Below are 22,637 nucleotides of genomic sequence, written 5' to 3' on the forward strand. Positions count from 1 at the left end.
CCTATAGTGCCTGCCATTTCTCTTTTCGCCGACCCCTTTTCACAACAATATTTTCAGCTTCATCTGGCGGATTGTTTCTGTCTTATGGGTTAATTCAACTTGCTTGTTCTGCCTGAAACGTAAAGCTTGACAGCTTTTACTTCTATCTTCCTAGTCATATGTCATATCGCGACTGATTAACCTATACCGTTATTCTTTTGTACAAACGAGCGTTTATGACTAATACACAAATTAGTACATGGTAGCCATTTGGTAGGAGCATATTGTGTATAGATGGGTTCCCACCAGTTGGTAATTTCTATAACATTTATTCGTAACAGTGTGGTAACGAATTTTTGTTTGAGTCTTACCATTCCTTTGTAAAACATTTTAATCAAAAAGTGGACGAAACTTCTTCAATAATATTACGCCTAACATACGGAGGGTAGATAAATATTACACATATTATTTGTTAATGCAGCAGATTATTATGTTTTACAAACACAAGTAAACCATTATTATGTTCCTATGATAATAATAAGTATTCAACCTCCCAGTGTATCTCTGGGACTTACAACGTTAGAAGCCGGGTTTCGATACCCATGGCGCGCAGAGCACAGATAACCCCTTGTGTTTAATTTCAAACAAAGAAACAAGTATTAAATCAAGTATTCGTTCGCAACACAGTAGTCTAAATGACACTTTTCAGAATTATCGGAAGGTCAGATAACACAATGCAAAATTACTATATATTCTATACTGTATTGTCCCCCGCTAGTACAGCGGTAAGTCTACGGATTTACAACGCTAAAATCTGGGGTTTGATTCCCCTTGGTGGGCTCAGCAGATAGCCTGATGTGACTTTGTTATAAGAAAAAACAAACACTATATTGTATTGAAAACAATGCATGGAAACCAATAACGTAATTTACTTCTTGTTGTTTTTCAGGCGAAATGTAATACCTATTGGTTATTTATAATCACTAATGCCCAGAAAAGCCTGATACAAATTCATGCTCCTCAGTGACACAGTGGTGTGTCTGTGGGTTTACAACTCTAGAAATCGGGTTTCGATAACCGTGGTGAGCAGAGCACAGGTAGTCCATTATGAAGTTTTGCACTTAAATACTAAGAAATAAACGATACAAGTTCATAATTCGTATGTTCAGAACAGTAACTTTTTCTACGATAAAGAGACGAGAAAATTTTCTTTTGGCTATATTGTGGAAATTACAGCAGCCACATTGAGTGAGATGTGACGTTGATTAAAATCCACGTCAGTCTTGAATAGGAGCCAACGAGCAGCATTCGCTGATATACTCATCAGAGCTGTTTCCCTATGCATTAGAAAGTACAAACACTTTGTCGTTTGTAGTGTGAAGATAAAACATTAAACTGTTCGGTGACTCCTCAGTATTTGTATGCAGTGACTTAAAGTTAACACGCGAAATGTAATGAACAAATGTTTATAAAAACCTTATACCTAAAAACACAGGTTCAAATTTTCGTTTGTTCTAGTTTTAATTGTATTTACACAGTGGATTTCAGTAATGTACTGGGCCCGGCATGGCCAAGAGTGTTAAGGCGTGCGACTCGTAATCTGAGGGTCGCGGGTTCGCATCCCCGTCGCGCCAAACATACTCGCCCTTTCAGCCGTGGGGGCGTTATAATTCGTTGGTAAAAGAGTACTCCAAGAGTTGGCAGTAGATGGTGATGACTAGCTGCCTTCCCTCGAGTCTTACACTGCTAAATTAGGGACGGCTAGCACAGATAGCCCTCGAGTAGTTTTGTGCGAAATTCAAAAAAACAATAACTAATGTGCTTTCACTCACGACGAGTATTTATAGAATCTTTATTTTAGTAATTATATATATTACGTTAATTATAATGAAGGACAAAGCTTTCGTTTTTTTATGGACTTCACTTATTAATCTCAATTTATTGCACTTGTTAGAGGAAAATACGAAATTTCAAGAATTTATTATTGACCATTTCTAGCCTCTTCGTCACAACATTCGCAAATATTCTAGAATCGAACGTGATTGGTAGAATGCGTTAGTACGTCTGTGTGTCTTACGTAGAGGGTAAGCAAAGCAAGCGCTTCACTGAGAACTTCATTGGATAAAAGGTGACGTCATGTAGCATTTGCTACAACGTCATAAGCGCTGATAGGACTTAAAGGAGTCAGCGAGACGCTGAAGCGACATATGTAGTAAAATAAGAGAAGTGGAATTGTGTTTGTGTGGTGCTAGAAGTAGAAGTGAACTTCTATTTATTTACCGTCCATTATCATACGATTGGCGATAGTAATTCTACATTTAAGAAACGATCCTTTATGTTCTTAAGAGCTCCAGAATCAAAGAATCGGTATAAAAGGTGCGTGAAGGTAGTGTCTAGTAGCAATAAAGTAGTGTACTGTGCAATCAACGATCGCCATTTTGTTAACTATATTAGTTTCTGGTTAAGCCTAACGATAAGACTGCAACTTACTAAATATTAACTTAAGATTTAAGAAAAGTGGCTAAATTTTGGAGATTGATTTGTTTTCATTGGAACAGTATTCTAAGATGAGGCAAGAGATTAAAAGTGCTGCTGATTTTCTAACAAATCTATTACGACTTGGGAATTCCCTTGATTTCAACCAGCTCGATATGTTTAGAACCCACCTGGAGATTATGTTGAAACTTCATTATCAACAACATTGGTTTCCAGAAAATCCCTTTAAAGGATCTGGTTACCGCTGTCTTCGAATCAATCATAAAATGGATCCAGTTATTGCTAAGGCTGGTAAAGCTTGCGGTCTTGATGAAGCTCATCTTCGCGAAGTGTTTCCAAATGAACTTTCGCTGTGGATTGATCCGTTGGAAGTGTCGTATAGAATCGGTGAAAATGGTAGTATATGTGTGCTTTTTGAAGGAAGTAAACATCAGATTTCTTCAGAATCTTTGGATTGCAGGGTTAATACTACGGACATGAGTAGTTACAGTAATGGAAGTGTTTCTTATCCCACTAATAATCAATTTCTTGCAAGCTTAAGCAAATTTCCTAGATATAGTTGTAAAGATAACATCAGGGGCAGTATGGGCTGGGATGGGTTTCATTTGGAGCCTAGAAATATGGGTCTAGAGCAGCTGGCAGCCTATGTTTCCAGCTGAAGGTTAGTTCTGACTGCCAAAAAATTTTTGTTGTTCACAAAGGATAATTTTATTACATTGTGATCTCTTTCACATTTTTGTTCATTGGTTTTATGTATTATAGAATCAAATTTAAATCTTGTAAGTTTTAAATCATGATCATAGAAATATGAGCTTTTTTAATACAACACTTCCGGGACCATTGCACTTTTACAGTCGTTGCTGTATTGTAATATCACCATATTTGTTTTATGAAACTTCCTTTAAGTGATGCCTAGAATACATATTGAAATACAGTAATTTTAAACCATTAGTCTAGATAGAGTAAGTGAAACAAATTATTTGTACATTTTATTCAGAATTGTAATAGGTCCATTTTCTGATAATTTCATATTATGTTTGCAGTTTAGGCTACATACCCATTTTGGTTCAGTTGAATCAACAAATTTGTAATTTTATTGTGAAAAGCTCTAAGTTTAAAATAATAAGACTGTCGTCATATTTTGTTAAATAAAATTAGTTTTTGTTACCAAAATAATTTTATCATAAAACTTGATAAATAATGACTGATATGCACAATTGTATTACATTTTTTTATTATGTTTGAATTTGAAAGTATATCAATAAGTAGCTTTTTCCCAGATTGATGTTCTTCATTGGAATAGAATTACTTTCATTTTTGTAAAATGTTTGACAGAACTGCCAAAGAAGCACATATGAGTTTTGAAGATATCAAGTGAAAATATGTAGTGATTAATAATATGCATCATTCTTTGGAAATCTAGTGCCAAGATTTTTCAAAGAATTAAAACTAGATTAAAGAGTGTAATGGAAAAGTGTGCATCTTAGCAACAAGTTAATTGTGGTGTGGTGTGTATCTATGCTCTTTACCAACTGTTTGTTTGAATGCCCATTGCATTTTGAATTTTTAATATTTTGTGTGTTTAAAATTTTATTGATGCTTAATTTGTGACCATAGGGATTTGGTTTATAATTCAGCTGTCTACTTAATTATACTTGATTAGTGAAGTTTGATTCAAAAATAAATGCACTGTCTGTATAAACTTTTGAATTTTAAATTCTGTCAAATTTTTTCTAAAGGTATTTGTTATATATATTCTTTAGCTTAAAAGTGGAATTAATAATGCATATGTAGCTGTATCCTTTCAGTGTTTGGAATACAAAGTTTTTTAATAGATCTAAGTTATAACTGTTTGTAAAGCTCTTTTGTTTTCCCAAATACCCTGTGTTTTGGTGGATTCCTTGGTATGCCATGAAGGAGTTGTTTATGAAAGTGTGCATGGTGTTTGTTTTTCAGCAATGTCTGAAAAGTTCTTCCTGTATGTGGTTATCATACTGTACAAAAAAAATTTATGTATAAAGTTAGAATCTATTTTATGTGTACAGTAATGTTCATACATGGACTTTTGTACTGTAACCACAATAAAGAAACAACCTGTGGTGTTGCAGAATTTTTGTGGCCTAATTTATTTTTACTACTGAAAATAATTTTCTAAATTTTTTACCATGTTTGCTTCACATTTCCAGAAATTGTTCTCATAGTCTCAACTAAACCAAAGTTAGAAAATTTTCATAGTAAAATAGTCTTTTTTTTCTTTTCTTTTTGTTATCAAAGTGTAGGCATAATGCTGTCTACTGACTCATTATTTTTAGTCATCTTTGTATATATTATAGTATACTGGTTTTCTTTATAAAAAGTACAATATATGTATAGGAATTTTTAATGCTCAGAAAAGTTTAAGCAGTTAGAGTAATTTTAATTGGCATCATCTCATAATATATTGCTTTAGTTTGGATGATAGAATTCTTTATTTAATAAAAGAAAAGGTTGAAATATTTCTAAAGACAAAGCACAACCAGTAAAAACACCATGATCAAATATTTTTATATTAAACTGAGCTGTCTAAGAAGGAATTATGATATTAACTATCTTACTGTTAAAAACAGGTTTAAAAGTAAAAATCTTTTATGCTGCTAGTAGTAATCATAAAATAATTTCTTATGCTGTATTTGACAATCTAAATATTTGTTTATTATTAATACTGAAGTGTATCTTATAGAATGTAAATATCACATTATTTTTGTCAGTGCTATTACACTTAGCTTCTTTAGAAAAAGTGAGTACAATGAAAATTAAAACATTGAATTCAATACATTGTTTATAGAAAACTTGTCTTAAATTTTAAGAACACTTTTACTAATGAAAGACTTTTGAGTAAATTCCTGAATAAGTATCTTCCAAACATTTGGCAGAAAAATTTCTTTTTTTCTAATCATAAAATAATGTGCTGAATAAAACTCATTGCATATGAAGTTTAAAAAAAATAACTTCCTTGTCTGACTTGCACTACCTCATGACATCTACAAATTAATGAACATGTAACTATAAAAATCAAAATAGTATTTTGTTCTTCGTAACATAATCTACACCAACAAGAAAAACAGTTTGTGTTACTAATTATAACATTAAAAGGTAAGACAGTGCATACATAAATAGGGAAAATACTAAAGCAATGGAGAGAGTACAGAAAATACTTAAACTCGAGTTAATTAAGACGGTTAACACAGATCAAGTTAGCAGAAAGGCTATATTGGAATTAGATATAACGTGTCAATTCTTTGGATTCATACAATTATCTTTGTTGTTGTTTATTTCATATTTGAAATATGGGTGCTTCAGTTTCATAAGGGATTTTCACGTTAACCTACTGAAATATGATTTGTATAATCATTCTTCAGTAACATAAATCAACACACACTATTTGAAATTTCCTGGTTATTGGCAATACAAAATGCCTGTACCCGAAAGGGTTAATAGAAGAAATAGTCGCTGTAGTTATGACCTGTTCTGCAATCATCAATAGTAACACATTTTATTATGGTGCGTATACAAATCGTTTTATTTATTACTGTGAATATGTTGGGAATCAAGAAGAGAAAAATGTTGCCGAATTAAAAAGCAATTTTAGAACTAGCATATGCATGCTAAATAATAATGAGCTACTTGTGTTCAACTTTTTCGATCAAAGTTTTAATTTCTGTTGAGTGTTATGTTTCCATTATTCTTGTGTTGCTTTGCTTAAAAAATATATTTTTTCGAAAAAAATACATCGTACTTGTTTCGTGACGATAGGTTAGTAAACTTCCGAATGTAGCAGCGTTTTCAAATTGTTCTCGTAAGTGATAAAATTAAAGATAGCTTGATTAACAATTTAAATTTTCATTTAAAATTATGCTGGCAGACAGTGGTGGTTAAAGTTTTTGATATGCTTTATCAATGTGTATATTTTCCTGATTGCTATTTATAAGTGTGAATTTTCAGAAAAGGACGTGTTACTCCCAAGTAATTTTGTAGCTACAAGTTATTTAGTAGCGAAAGTGTGCATCTCAGATTTAACCCAGTGGATACAGTACTATAAAAATAATTGTGTTGCAGTCTTTAGAAAGATTTTACTATTAAAGGACATTTAAACTACATCAAATTTCGTGTTAATTAATACGTCATTTTTACTAAGCTATGGGTCAGATGTTAACGGTGAAGTTTTAAGTTTGCACACGTAGAATATTACTCTGTTAATCCGCAAATGTTTTTTTTAGTATGCAGTCGACTCTGCAAATATAAAATATATCACTTTCAAGCATTAAATTAAAATACTCCATCTCCAGTGTTGACTGGGTTAGGCTGTATACTTGAGATGCTACGACGAGTCTATGAAAGCAAAGTCGACGACACGTTTTTTTCTTGTCAAAGTGTCACGTTAGTTGTCATGACTATTCGGCATTTTAAAGAGTGTAGAGACTAAAAATATTTTTGGTAAATGAAATGTATTCTTGGGCTCGATTAAATTTGTTTATTCGAATCCCGATAGAGAAATTAGTACATAAATAAAAGTCGTTTATAACAACTGTTCGCATACCAAAACAATTTAATAAAAGTTATTATGAGGGAAGCATTCATATTTTAAAGCAGTGGTTCCTAACCAGGGGTGCGAGATAATATTTGTTTTGGCCACCTTCACCTTTATTCTTAAATAAATAATTACTCTGAGGGGTGCGAGAACATATTAAAAGTTTTTAAGGGTGCGGGGCATAAAAAAGGTTGGAACCACTGTTTTAAACGAATAGATACACAAAAAAGTCTGACCACCAGTAAATACATCGTTACATTTCTTTGTTCCTAAGTTAAAAGACACTTGCTATGCATATGATTTACAGCTGTATTGTCGTACTATCCATAAAATGGTTAATTCTTATTGGTTGTTATAAGTTATTAATCAATTATTTATTTTCTATGAACAAACATAATTTAATATTCGTTTACTCCCCTTTTGTGAACGAGCTTTATTAATAATTATTTACAGGCTTTTTATTAACAAACTTATTTTTTTAAAGTGTCAGGAAAGGTTTCAAAGAATCTTGTAAGTTCATGTTTTATTATATTCTGATTTAATTGTGATGTATAATACTGAACACAGGAAGAAGCTTATGCTGTAAATACACAACAATGCCGGAAACTAGAATATTAATTATAAATTATCTCTATTCGCTGTTACAACATTGCCCTCAGTTACAGTGAACATATGAAATTATTTCCAGTTCGTTTCGTGGCCCGGCATGGCCAATCACGTTAAGGCGTGCGACTCGTAATCTGAGTGTCGCGGGTTCGCATCCCCGTCGCGCCAAACATGCTGGCCCTCTCAGCCGTGGGGCCATTATAAGTGACGGTCAATCCCATTATTCGTTGGTAAAAGAGTAGCACAAGAGTTGGCGGTGGGTGGTGATGACTAGCTGCCTTCCCTCTAGTCTTACATTGCTAAATTGGAGACGGCTAGCACAGATAGTCCTCGAGTAGCTTTGTGTGAAATTCAAAACAAACCGCTTCGTTTCACAAAACAAGCGGATGATGTAATTGATTCTTTGTATTGTCGAACACTTCTGTTAGGGAAAGTTGCGGTTACGAGTGAGACAAGCGTTTGAGGTATAGATACGTAGAATGTAGGTAATACATATTTTTAATGATAGTTGTTTTTTATTCCTGATACGTTAGACCAAATTAAGTGGTCACTGAGAAAGTTCTTAGCTTACGTTGGAACGTGCGGCAGGTTTTGAGCATTGGTTTTAATGTAATTATTTTAAAATGTTGTCTACTGTGCCAGTATAAATGTTGCCAACGTTATTTATCCGGGCTATTTAGCTAGTTCGTAATATAAAATTTATATTTCATAAATAGGCTTATCAATTTATTATATATTCTTATAAGCAATAATTTCAGTATAACAATGTGAATCTCCGAATAGTACATGTGCTGACATGTCTGCATAAACGTAAGCCGTATGGGTGAGTGGTCCGGTTTTTACGTCGTGAATCATCAAGAGTCAGTTCAGACTACCTTGTATACGTACTCACAGTACAAACTTTTATTGAATATACTGTTGTAAGTTGATTTAAAGTTCTAAAGTTAATCCTTTGTACAATTTTGTTTAATCCCTGTACTGATTATTTGAAAATATTTAATACAGTTACCGAAATTCAGTTTAATAAATATAAAGAAAGAAGTTAGGCCTAATTAACGAGTGTGTAACACTAGAATTATTAACTCGCTCGATGTCTTTCTAAACTATTTGTGTGCTGTATTTCTTCTAGGTTCATGACTCTGTTGGCCACTAGAGCTATAATAAATAATTTAGGAGCACTATAAGAACATTTAAGCAAAATTCCATCAATATAGCAACAAAACTTGGTTATTTATTGATGCGGTCCGATGTTTATTTTATAAAGAAAATCATTTTTTTCCAGATTTTAGGCCAATCCTTTACGTCGTGATATAACACAGATAAACATAAAATTACCAAGTGCGATGAATATATGTGTCCCATCTGTATGGAGTGTAATAAGATATCATGTAATGAGTTGAAAGTTTTTAACGCATAAAAATACTCAAATTATTCCTTTTTCGACATAAAATGCCTCCATTAAAATCGAGTTTTTAAGCGTGTCTTATATCTTTTTGTTAGTACCCAGGACTCATTGTCTAACAATGGGGAGTGTTACATCTTTTTTTAGCACTCAGAACTCATGGTCCAACAATGGTGGAGTGTGTTAAATCTTTCTGCTATGTTTGTTTTTTGGAATTTCGCACAAAGCTACTCGAGGGCTATCTGTGCTAGCCGTCCCTAATTTAGAAGTGTAAGACTAGAGGGAAGGCAGCTAGTCATCACCACACACCGCCAACTCTTGGGCTACTCTTTTACCAACGAATAGTGAGATTGACCGTAACATTATACACGGCTGGGAGGGCGAGCATGTTTAGCGCGACGCGGGCGCGAACCCGAGACCCTCGGATTACGAGTCGCACGCCTTACGCGCTTGGCCATGCCGGGCCCTTTCTGCTAGGACCCATAATCGATCATTTAATGATAGTGAACTGATTTGTTGTTAACATATTTTTAAGACCCTCGAATAAATCAAATTATCTTTGCATTATTTTGCTACCAGACAAAAACTGTTGTCTTAAGTTATTTTAGTTTTGTTTGTTTTAGCGCAAAAGTATGTAATAAGTTACCTATGCTCTGTCCACAGCGGAGAATCGGATCCCAGATTTTAGAATTGCAAACCTACCGTGGATCATTAAACTGATAGCAAATTATATCACTAGCATAATGGCAACATGTGGCAAATTTGTTCAGGTTGAAACAAGTTGGAGGGGAGCATTATCTCTTAGTGTGTTTTTGTTTTGTAAGCTAACGTTAGAAACTTTGTCATTTGACGTTACAGTCGAGATAATTTAATTGAAGATATTTTTTTGTGATAGAGAACAAAATTTGTTTTCACAGCTTTGCTAAATTATTCAACAGCAGTAGCTGATCGTGGGAGTCACTTGCCAACAAAACACTAAAGCTCTAATATTTCCATGCTGCACTGAAGGAATTAGAACAAGGCTGAATGTTTCACTGCCACTATTAAGGTATTAGCAAAAATATCATTAGAAACATAAGAACAATTACTGGTACTTATTGAGTTAACAGTTAAAACTATTTTGGAAACTACGAGGTTCTCTAGAACCATTATTTTTGCTTTTAAGTTATACAATGGACTATGTATGTTTCCAGGGATATCGAAAACTCGGTTTGTAAGCGTTATAAGACTTGCCGTTGTACCACCGGGCGATCGCTCGAGCTAACTAGACGCTTCTTCTGTAGCTCCGTAGACGTAGTTCTTGATTTGTTTAGACTCTCCTCCACAATAGTCCATATCAGGACTCTGACATGTATGTAATGAAGCGGCAAAAACGTCTCCGTACCACCGATGGAGCGGTTCCACCGTTTTCCGCCGAGCAAAAACTTCGAATGCGTTGCCGTGTTGCCAGAAATTCTTCCAACAACTCTGGAGACTCTTTTGACCGTAGCTTAAACCCTTCTTTATCTTACACGGAAAATTTCGCCCCTTTAGGTACTAATCAGTCCCAGACCACTCCATCATTGCATCCTCTACCAACCTCAGCCCCTCCCAACCCTCCCAAGTCTGCACCATCGAAAGCTTGTAAATCTTTACTTGCTGTTCAACCCCTCCAGTTTCCTTTGAGCAAGTCCCCAATCGTGTCTGCCAACTCTAAAACTCCCCCTGCAATCATCTTTGAAGGCGTTCCAGCTTCCTATCGCCAGCCTGACATCGCTCAAGAGATTTTAAAAACTTTTCCAGAGATTTACTGAAATAAGAAAACTCCCGAAGGCGGGTCATCAAATGCTCTCACCCGAGGCACTATGCGAAATTATTATCTCCTTGGCCTGGGTCCCCCTTCAAAGGATCCAAAATCACCATGCACGTTCCTGGTGCCCCCCAGAATAAGTTTCATGTGGTCATTCGAGGCATCCCACTGGACATCACCACGGACGAAGTTAACCTCGAACTCGTTGCCATAAACATCAATGCTATGGAGAACAAGTCGCAGCCAACAATCTCGTCTCTAATGGAATAACTCTCTGGTTTGTCAAATACCCTGTTGAGGCTGCTAAAACCTCACCAGAGAATGCTGTTCTTTAGTGTTTAAACTGTCAAAGTTTTGGTAATACCCGTGCTGCCCATAAAGTCTCTCCACGATGCGTTCTTTATGGAGGCCTACACTACGTGAGTAACTGCTAGAGGTCCCGTCGGGAAACTACGTGCAGCAACTGCAATGGTGATTACGCTGCTTTCTACTACGGGTGTCCTAAATACCAACAAGTGCTGAAACTAAAAAAATCTGAAACTTGGCAAACCAACACTCTTGGTTGGACCTTCCAGTGATTTCTCCAGCCTTCCTGCTGCCAACACTAAATCTGTCCTGACTCAGTATGTCAACTATGCAGCAGCCCTGAAAACCCAGAACCCAACTTTTACAAGACCGGAGCTCAACAACCTTCGGAGCCCATCCTCAAGAAACCCAGAAATTTTGATAGTGCTTTCCACAAACGGCTTTCTACCTTTGTTGCTGATGTCGCTTTCATGGTCATAGAAAACAAATTCAAGTCCCTCTACAACTATATTCCTGGATATGCCACTCTGTCAGTTCTTCTTAGACATCAGCAACCCGGATTCGAGTGCCATGTACCACTGGATTCAAGCAAGAAAGGTCAGTGCCCTCTCCAGGTAATTAATATGATTTCATTCTTACACATAAATATTCAAGGTGGTCTTTACTTTAAGAAATTTGAACTTTTCGACCTCTGCAACACCCTAAACTCTAGCATTATCTCCATTAATGAAACCTTACTGAATAGCAATCATTCTTTCACCCTCCTGGTTATAAAATCTTCTCTGTACCCCATTTTGCCCTCCTTTATAAACATAACATAAATATTAAAATTCTGAAGCTTCCCACTCAGTCCCATAATGAAACTATTTTAGCTGAACTAACTCTTAACAACTTCCCCCATCACCCTAGTCTTAATTTACGTCAGCCCCTCGCAGCCCCCTGACTCCGCTTTTTTACAATACGTCTTTTCTCTCCACAAACACTCCATAATCCTTGGCAATAAAAATTTTAAGCACAAAGAACTCTTCTGTCGTACCAGCAATCGTAACGGATTTATTATTCGTAACTTTTTACATTCGAACAATCTAACATGTATTAGTAACGATCACCCAACACACACACATGTTAACGGCTCCCAAGATATTCTGGATCTGGTTATAGTCACTCCTAATCTTCTACCCCATACTTCTGGCTGTCAAGTCAATGATCACATCGGAGGTGAGCACTTTCTTGTTTTCTTCTGTCTTTTTGATAACTCTCCCCGCTTTTCCCCTCCCAAATCTCCTACCATTAATTTCTCTAATTCCAACTGGGATGTTTTCCAATCTATTCTATCTAACACTTCCTTCTATGTTCCTCCCTTAATCTCTTGCCCCAACGCCCTTGACGATCTTGTTCTTAAATTTACTAAATCTATTACTTATGCCCTCCTTTCTGTCACTCATACTCGGGCTCGCACCTCGCCGTTACATCACTGTACCTTAACTTCTGAAATCCATAGCCACATAACTAGTCACGTCGTCTACGTGTACTTTTTGTCTTCACACGTAATAAACACCTTGAAACATTAATCAATCAATCCAACAACAGCATTAAGCGACTAATAAAACAACAAGAAATCTTAATTCCCACAACTTAGTACATAGTAATCAAACGGCTTTTACTGACAAGGACAAATGCACCATTTTTGCCGAAGTCCTCAAAAAATTCTTCACGACACCTAACCTCTCCACTTTCGACAACACTCACTTCCTTAATATAAATAATTTAATATCACAACATCACGAAATATTAACTCCCAACTTCAGTTTAGACCTTCCCATTCATTACTCTTATATCATTAAACCGTTTACGCTAGCCGAACTCAAATTTTCCATCAAACGACTTAAAAGCAATAGCGCACCCAGAGAAGATGACGTAAATAACCGCACCATCAAACATCTACTCCTGAACTTTCTAAATTATCTACTTTGTATATACAATTATTCCTTTTTGCATGGCTATTACCCTAACTACTGGAAAACAGCCACTATCACTGTCGTTTCTAAGTTCTCATCGAACCTGTCTGATCCTTCAAATTACAGACCTATTACCTCATCAATTATTAGAGAAAATCATTATCAATAGACCTACTTTCTTCGCTGAAACTAATAAACTCTTATCAAATATCCACAACACGTCCCGGCGAAAACGTCAAACTGCTGACCACCTTGTTAGACTTATCGAATCCCTATTCCAAGCCGTTAGTCGGAACTAGGTTGCCGTGGGCGTATTCCTCGATGCCAGACGGGTCTTCGATTCTGTGTGGCACAACGTTCTCCTTTATAAGCTGTTCTTCATAAACATTCCGAATACCGTTATCCGCTGGATAGCTAGTTTTTTAATAACCGTTTCGCTAAAGTTAATAATGAACTCTCTCACTCGTTCCCTTTACTAGCTGGAGTTACCCAAGGTTCCGTACTTAGCTCCTTATTATACATTATCTTTGTAAACGACATTCCTTTCCCGCCATTACTCATACGCATGCTTCACAATACGCCGACGTCATAGCCGTATGGAGTACGTCTACTAACCCGGTCACAGCCGCTCATCGTGTCCAGACTGCCATCAACGCCTACACACACGGTGTGACAAATGGCGGGTTGCACTGAACCTCTACAAATCCCAAGCGATTTTATTCTCTAGATGTTTCAAAAAGGAAAAGAAAAGAACATCCAAGGTGCAAATCAAAATTCATAATACTGTGATCCAACTCTCCAAATTTGTTAAATTTTTAGGTATTCATATTAATTCCTAACTAACCTGGAAAACCCACATTAATACACTTGCATCACGTATTAGTCACCGCATTTCCATCCTTCGAAGGATCAGCGGTACGAACAAAGGTTGTACCCCTCGAGTATGGTTGCATGTTACTCTGTAGCATGCTTCACGATTTAAATAAGAAAATACAAACATTACAATACACAGCAATCAGGATTACCTTTCGTTTGCCATGACATCCGACATGGCTAGTTGGGTTAAGGCGTGCGACTCGTAATCTAAGGGTCGCCGGTTCGCATCCCCGTCGCATCAAACATGCTCGCCTTTTCAGCTGTGGGGGCGTTATAATGTTACGGTCAATCCCACTATTCGTTGGTAAAAGAGTAGCTCAAGAGTTGGCGGTGGGTGGTGATGAGTAGCTGCCTTCCCTCTAGTCTTACACTGCTAAATTAGGGATGGCAAGTGCAGATAGCCCTCGTGTAACGTTCCGCGAAATTAAAAAATCTTTTTTATATTTGTTTTTCATTTTTTGATAAACAATTTGTTTTACAGCTATGGTTTCCTCACGTTTATAATGTTTTTCCAGTCTATATAAGATACCAGTTTATTTTTTTAATCAGATGAATATAGTTGAGTAAATTTAAGCATGTAGGGTCTTATCTTAAAATACTTTCTTCGAATAAACGATAGATAAATTATTCAGTATCAAGGACGTGTTGATCATTACGACAACAATTGCTACTCACTGTTCTTTATAGCTGAAACGAATTAGCTTTTTTCTTTTTTAAATTATAAAGAAAAATTATATTAATGTTACACTTAAAGACAACACAGACAAAAAATATTCACTGTTATAAACGAATTTTCATAAACAGAAATTGTTCCTTGTAACTCATTTATTGCAAATATACGAACGGACGTACAGGATGAAACTCATGTTTTTATAATTTGATTGCCACCAGAATACACGAAATCCATTCATCTAATACCAAATTTTAATAGTGAAAATGGCATGGACTTGTATGCAGCTAGTTCTTCGTATAGAAATGTAGCTAGAATTATCCAATCTCAGAGCAAGCTTCGCACTTTGAGCTAAGGTGCTCGATCTTTTAGACGTAAGGACGTTATAATATTATGGCCAACCCCACTATTTGTTGGTAAAAGAGTAACTGAAGAGTTGGTAGTGTGTGGTGAGACTAGCTCTTACTGCTGAATTAGGGACGGCTAGCTCATGTATCCCTTTTGGAGCTTTGCGCGAAATAAAAACAAACAAAATAATCAGAGGTGAAGTACAATCACCTTATTTAATTAAAAGTTTTCTTAGTGAATTAATAATTTACATCATTTCCAACAATTCAATGATCATTACGAACAAATTCAAATTTGAAGTTCAGAATGGCATATAAAATTTTGAAATGGTTTGTTTAACAATTGACGTCACATGGAGATATTGACCTTTATGTAAACTATGGTTTCTGTTCTAATGGTGAGCGTTTGCACACCAACTAAGTAAGTTTTCAGTTTAAGAGTGTAGTTTCATTTGATTAGTCTCTTTTTTTTTTTCTAATAACATTGATGTTTGAGCTTATTTATATATATTAAAAGTAAGATTTTGCTGTCTTAGAACAATTAAGTCTTTCCGAAAGTGCATTAAGGGATCATTTTTAACACTAATCACGTTTTTCTATGACTGCGTCGGTTGCACTTAGTAGGATTTTTTGTACTGATCTCGTTTTCCTACGGATGTTTAAATGTTTCCTTAGATTAATTACGTCTTATAAGTAGCAATCGGGCCCGGCATGGCCAAGCGTGTTAAGGCGTGCGACTCGTAATCTGAGGGTCTCGGGTTCGCATCCCCGTCGCGCCAAACATGCTTGCCTTTTCAGTCGTGGGGGCGTTATAGTGTGATGGTCAATCCCACTATTTGTTGGTAAAAGAGTAGCCCAAGAGTTGGCGGTGGGTGGTGATGACTAGCTGCCTTCTCTCTAGTCTTACACTGCTAAATTAGGGACGGCTAGCACAGATAGCCCTCGAGTAGCTTTGTGCGAAATTCCGAAAACAAACAAATTCAAAAACAAAAGTAGCAATCGAGTTATTTAATAGTTAATCTCAAGTATTGAAATCAATCTGATTCTAAAAAGGTGGTAATGTAACTTGTACGGTTTTATGCACCTTAAATAAAAGGAAGGATAGTCTGGATTATATTGTTAAATGGATATTTTTCTAAAGAATTCGTAAAGTTATTCAAACAAGAGCAAAAAGTGGTTAAACTTTCACGTCCGGAGCAGTGCACTAACAATTACTCTCATATAACCCTAAAAGTGACAAGCTTTTTAACAAATGGTCTGTAAATCTCTTCTAAAACTGGTTTGTACCGGATCTGATACCCCTCTCCTGTTTCTTAATTACCTTTTTTTTTTTTTTGCTTTTAGGACAGTATTGTGAAATGAAAAAATACCTGCTGAAAGTTCGCATTTTTGTGTGCTATGCTCTATAGTCTATACAGAGGGAAAAGACAGTTGGTCTAGGATTATAATAAACGCCGCCGCCAGGTGTCATGAAACACCTAAAACAGGTGTTAATCCTGTTTAGAAAAATTAGTCTGTTTTAAAATGAGAAGAAAATGAAATTTCAAGTTGTGTAAAAATATTGTGACTCTCATACCTAAGGTTGATTTTTTCTTTAAAGTTTTTCCTTAGGAAATTCATTGTAGTTTTTTTTTTTTTTTACATAATCCTGAATGACGCTTTTAGGATTAGCATTAGAAGATAAGATAATACTTAACCCGGTGATGAAATGTATAACAAATCGGTTTCGAAGAAACTTTTTTAGTGATAATAGTAGAGCAACATTTGGCTTATAGTTAAGAATTTGAATTGAATTTTTGAATTTCGCGCAAAGCTACTCGAGGGCTATTTGCGCTAGCCGTCCCTAAATTAACATTGTAAGACTAGAGGGAAGGCAGCTAGTAATCACCACCCACCGCCAACTCTTGGGCTACTCTTTTACCAACGAATAGTGGGATTGACCGTAATATTATAACGCTCCCACGGCTGGGAGGGCAAGCATGTTTGGTGGGACCGGGATTCGAACCCGCAACTTTCAGATTACGAGTCGAACGCCTTAACACGCTTGGCCATGCCGGGCCCTATAGTTAAGAAAATAATATAGCTTCTACAATTAGTTACAACTTAATGTAATGTCATTTTGAAAGGTCATTTTTAAAAAATCCCATTCTGCGAACAAACAATATACTTCGGCAAACGGAAAATCAATTTCAACAATTAAACACTGTTTTTAATTAGGTAGCGAGTTGCAATAAATAAACCTTTTTAAACAGGAAACTAAGTTCAACAAATAAACAGTTTTTAAATGTACAACAACAAATAAACATTGTTCTCAAAGGCCAGTTCTAACAAATAATATAAAGACATATGTAAATAGACAATTTAAATAAATGAACATTGTTTTTGTTTTGTATATTTGGTGTTACGCAATAAAGCTGCACGATACATTATCTATCCTCTGCTAAATACAGGAATAGGAACCTTATTTTGGACGTTATGGTTTGGTTTAAATTTCGCGCAAAGCTACACGAGGGTTATCTGCACTAGCCGATACTAATTTTGCAGTGTAAGACTAGAGAGAAGGCAGCTAGTCATACCACCCACCGTCAAATCTTGGGCTGCACTTTTACCAACGAATAGTGGGATTGACCGTCACATTATAACACTCCAACTGCTGAAATGGAGAGCATGTTTGGTGTGACGGGGATTCGAACCCGCGATCCTCAGATTACGAGTCAGGTACCTTAACCACCTGACCATGCCGAGCCACTAGACGTTACAAGCCCTCAGATTTTCAAGAAATAAAGGCTGCCCTTAAATAGAGAATTAATTTCAATAACAAAATTATAAATAGACAATCATTTTCAACAAATAAATAATGTTCCTAAGTCGGCAGGAAATGTCAACAAATAACGGCTTCTGTAAATTATACTGCTCGTTTTAACAGTAAATTGATGGGTTTAAATATATAGCCATGTTCAGCAAATACTTTTATTTTATTTTTCATAAGCTACACAATCTTGAAAATAAGGAAGTTAATAAAAATACATGCAATAAAGATCGATAACGAAACACAAGTTATTTGTGTTTTATTGACTACTTATTATAAAACCTTAAAACGAAAATACTCATTCAAACACCTTTTGTATATGCACACCTGCACAAAACAGAAACATAAGATATAGACACTTGATTAAGTGTGTGTGTGTGTGTCTCCCAGCGCTACGCTTGTGGACTTTACTAGAAATCGGGTTTCGATATTCGTAGTTGGCAGAGCACAGATAGCTCTTTATGCAGGTTTGTGCTTAACAACAAACAACAGCATCATATATATATGTATAATCTTGTTTTTCTGTTTGAGTTCTATTTATGAAGATTTTTTTTTCGAATAGGTTTTACTCTTTGGCTTTAGGTTTTCGTTCAGTAAATGGAATATAGTGATTGCTTTCCGATTAAAACTGCCTCCCAGTGGCACAACGGTGTGTTTGCGGACATACAACGCTAGAAATGTGATTTGGATATTCGTGTTGGACAGAGCACAGTAGAAGCAAACAAGCCAACTAAAACTCGTACAAACATAGTAGAGAAATGTGGTTTTGTATCAGTATTTAAAAAAGTGTGATTTTACTTCATGTTTCAATAACATCAAATGCACAAAGAATTTACTTGAGATGTGTCAAGGAGACGTTGATCAGTCTTTCACAGTATATCATAGAAAGATGAAAAAGTTCTAAAGTAAAATCAAAACGTGAGACATGTAAGTGGAATATACATATAGTGACACTTTATTACACCTGTGTAAAGTGTAATGTTACATGTCTTTATTAGATGATATTCATCCAGTTACAAAAATTATTCATTTAAATACCAGAGATATGCAGTAAGTGGCAATGTCACACAGGTCACCAACACAAGAAAGTTTACATCAGAATAAAGAAACAGTGACTCCTTTATGATGAAGAAATAAAATATATGTATTAGTTTGTCACAATTAATGTTACCTTGATAACATAGAATAAACCCACTGAACCTATTTGTGTTCCGATGTCACTATTTCTTTCCAAAGAATATAGCATTTCTCTTTAGTTAACACTTCTTTCAAGTTTTGAAGATGATCTTCTTCGTCCAGTTCTAGCCAGAATGTCGTCCAAATACAGTTCAATACGTGTAGCAAATTTTCCATCAAAAATGAGCAGTTCAAAGTAAAACTAATTAAATAGGATCACAGGATGAAGAATAACACCTTTGCTGGATTGATGACACCACAAATTTTCCTAACAACCTTTAAAAATTTTTGACGGAAATTTTTATCGTTACTGTTACAGATTAAACTTTAGGAGAGTATCACTATTTAAGGGTAAAGCACTTAAGTTTTCTTTCTCGATCTTACTTAAATCACATTAATGTGATTTCTACCTGGTCTGTGTATTACCTCGAAATCATAAACCTGAAAAAGCGGTAAATACCTTGTTAACTTTCAAGAATGTTACCTTAGTGTCATTAACTACCGCAGTGGTGCAAGATCTGTAACTAAGGTGATCAAATAATAACGAAATGCCTCAGCTGTATGAAGCTTGAGTGGGTGTTGATTTGATACACCTGTTTTGTGAAGACCCGGTATGACCAGGTGGGTTAAGGTGTTTGACTCGTAATCCGAGGGTCGCAGGTTCGCGCCCGAGTCGTGCCAAACATGCTCGCCCTCCCAGCCGTGGGGGCGTTATAATGTGACGGTCAATCCCACTATTCATTGGTAAAAGAGTAGCCCAACAGTTGGCGGTGGGTGGTGATGACTAGTTGCCTTCCCTCTAGTCTTACACTGCTAAATTAGGGACGGCTAGCACAGATAGCCCTCGAGTAGCTTTGTGCGAAATTCAAAACACAACCACCTCTAGTCTTACACTGCTAAATTAGGGACGGCTAGTACTTATAGCCCTGGTGTAGCTTTGCGCGAAATTCGAAAACAAACGTGTAATATAATTTGTTTTATTACAGTGCAAATGAAATTACTGGATGAAGTGTTTTGCAGCTTTAAAATTGCTTTCCAGAAGTTATTTATATTCTGGAAATGAAATATTATATATTTATATATGAGATTTATGTCATTTCTCAACTTTGGAATTTAAAAATTTTATTGTTATATGTTTTCAAACAAACGTGTTTGTTTGCTGTTGATTTTAAAAATTGACTTTTGCATCTTTCTAAACTTTTAGAAAAAAGTTTTCCTACGAAGTTTCAATTTAATAAAATTGTAAATTTTGTCAATGTTTTGTTTCGAAAAACAATCTGTGCAGTTTCATTATGTTTGTAATCAATTGCTTACAATAAAAATAACTTTATTATACCAAAATTTTAAACAAGCTGTCATTTCTTAAATTATTAATCAGAAGGTTTTATTTAATAATGTAATAAACATTAAAAAAGGTTTAATAAAATAATTTATATATATTTTTTACATTTCTTTTGAGCGACATTATTTGTTCTTCAAGTAGCTAGGCTGATAAGGTTTAATGGAAACAAAGCCTAACATGGTGGTCATGTTGACTAAATTAAACTTCATACGATTGACTAGAAGATGGTTTATCTAAGACTAACTCGTGTTGTTCCATAAAAAACAAAAACAAAATTCTATCATAGTTCAAATGAATAAAGTATTTCCAGCCGGTGATACAAGCTGTTTTATCTACAGTATATAAAATAACTTGTGGAGCTGCCATGCATACCCCTTAACGTTGAAAGGACAAGCATAATCAATGTTTGGTTTCGAACCCGTTATCACGATTATGATTAAGATACATTTATTGATTTTGTTACTTATGATATGACTCTAATAATGTTTCATGATATTTAAATTTAAGTTAATTATTCCAGTGACACAAAGTATATTGACAATAAGTAACTTACAGTTATCTATATATTGAATAGTATTGTAAGTCATTGTTTCTCAATCAGATAATTGACATGTGTTGCCTGGAATAAATTATATACAATCAAAAAACTTTTATAATAGCTCAGCGTGAATTGTACGGGTTGCGATACTCATGGTAGGCACAGCATAAATAGTCCATTGTGTGTAACTTTGTGCTTAACAAGAAACAAAACAAAAAATAAACATATTACAGTATGTTACAAATAAATCCATGTATACATAAGGCGTTTTCATTTATTTGAACAATTAGTTATTTGCACAGTCTGAAACTGGTTATCGTTAACTGTTGCATAGCTTCTAACAATATTTGATTCTGTACCTGTTCGTGAGTCAGAGAACACTTTTATTTACATGTTAATCTATTGGTTTCGAAATGTTCTTGTTATAAGTATTACCCTTGATTACAAATCGGAAAGATGTTCATTTGTTTGATGTAAAAATATCTACCGTAAACAATCATAGTGCAAAAATAACTTTTGATTAGGCGTAATCATATGGAATTATTTCACAAGACATTTTGAATCATTTGATCGTCGATGAGTAGTCTGTGATGTAATTAGTTGCACGTAGATTTGTTTTTTGTTTGATAACTTAGAAACGAAAAACCATAAAAAGGCTTGAGATACATTGAGTGATACAAAGATATATTCAGGAGGAAATTGCATTTTCATTCATTAAACACAAAATAAACTCAAACATTCAAATAAGATTATCACAGTTGCTAATATAATCTACCTTCGAGGGTTTGGTTTGAATTTCGAGCAAAGCTACAGGAGGGTTATCTGCAGTAGCCGTTCCTAATTTAGCAGTGTAAAACTAGAGGGAAGGCAGCTAGTCATTACCACCCACCGCCAACTCTTGGACTACTCTTTTACCAACGAATGGTGGAATTGAACGTTACATTATAACGCTCCCATGTTTAGTGTGACGGGGATTCGACCCCACGACCCTTTGATTACCACCTGGCCATGCCGGTCCTACCTACAAGAGTGAGGGAATTAGGGGTGCAACCAAACTGTGTGATTTGAAGTGTAGTGTGCTGCACATTTGCTGCTGATATTAAAGAAGAATGCAATAATTTATTTTTTGGGTTTGTTCACTATCAGCGTTTTAGGGTAAACCTGTTCTAAAAACTATAAGAGCGACTATTGTTAATGTACTTTTTACTTAAACAGATCGGCACTTGTTGACACTGGCTTTTTTTATTAACACGTTTCAACAAAACAGCAACCATATGCACAGTTTCAATCATATGTAAAGGTTGCGATTCTGTAATGTAATGGCTTTCAACATCTCTACGTTGACAATTGATCCAATGTTAATATCTATGTACAACAAAGCAAATTATTTTTCTGAAAAAAAATAAAAAATATATATTTAACTTTATATATGTGTATGTGTGTATGCATACCGAGTGATATACACCTGAATTTTCAATGACAAACTAATATTTTTAGTGATATACCAATATCCTTGGCGCAAAGTAATAGTTTTTAGTGTTGCACTAGTATTCTCAGCGTCATAATGGTATACCACTGGCGATATAATCAAGCTCCCGGAGAACATTTTCAGTGGGATATCAAAACTCCTAATTGTATATTGATATTTCAAGAGGTGCACCGATGATATAGTGATACATACTGACATTTGATATTTCTAATAATTTACTATTTTTGTGTGTGTACTGATATTCTTAATACTATTGTTTGTGACGTACTAATGCTCCTGTCCCCACC

General features: G+C 35.2%; 1 protein-coding gene and 1 pseudogene across 2 annotated transcripts; both read left to right on the forward strand.

The window, feature by feature from the left end:
• The first annotated feature begins 2,124 nt into the window (after positions 1 to 2,124).
• Positions 2,125 to 4,585, forward strand: LOC143250523 (protein BTG2 pseudogene; annotated as a pseudogene). The gene has a single exon (XR_013028225.1). The product of XR_013028225.1 is annotated as a protein BTG2 pseudogene (transcript).
• A 4,979-nt stretch (positions 4,586 to 9,564) lies between these two features.
• Positions 9,565 to 20,249, forward strand: LOC143250524 (uncharacterized). The gene is made up of 2 exons (XM_076501196.1): positions 9,565 to 11,742; positions 18,368 to 20,249. Exon 1 carries the CDS (start codon positions 10,400 to 10,402, stop codon positions 10,841 to 10,843), a length of 444 nt encoding a protein of 147 aa, XP_076357311.1. The 5' UTR covers positions 9,565 to 10,399; the 3' UTR covers positions 10,844 to 11,742; positions 18,368 to 20,249.
• Positions 20,250 to 22,637: the final 2,388 nt, after the last annotated feature.

The sequence above is a fragment of the Tachypleus tridentatus genome, chromosome 5 (genome assembly GCF_004210375.1).
Source record: "Tachypleus tridentatus isolate NWPU-2018 chromosome 5, ASM421037v1, whole genome shotgun sequence".
Classification (NCBI taxonomy): domain Eukaryota; kingdom Metazoa; phylum Arthropoda; class Merostomata; order Xiphosura; family Limulidae; genus Tachypleus; species Tachypleus tridentatus.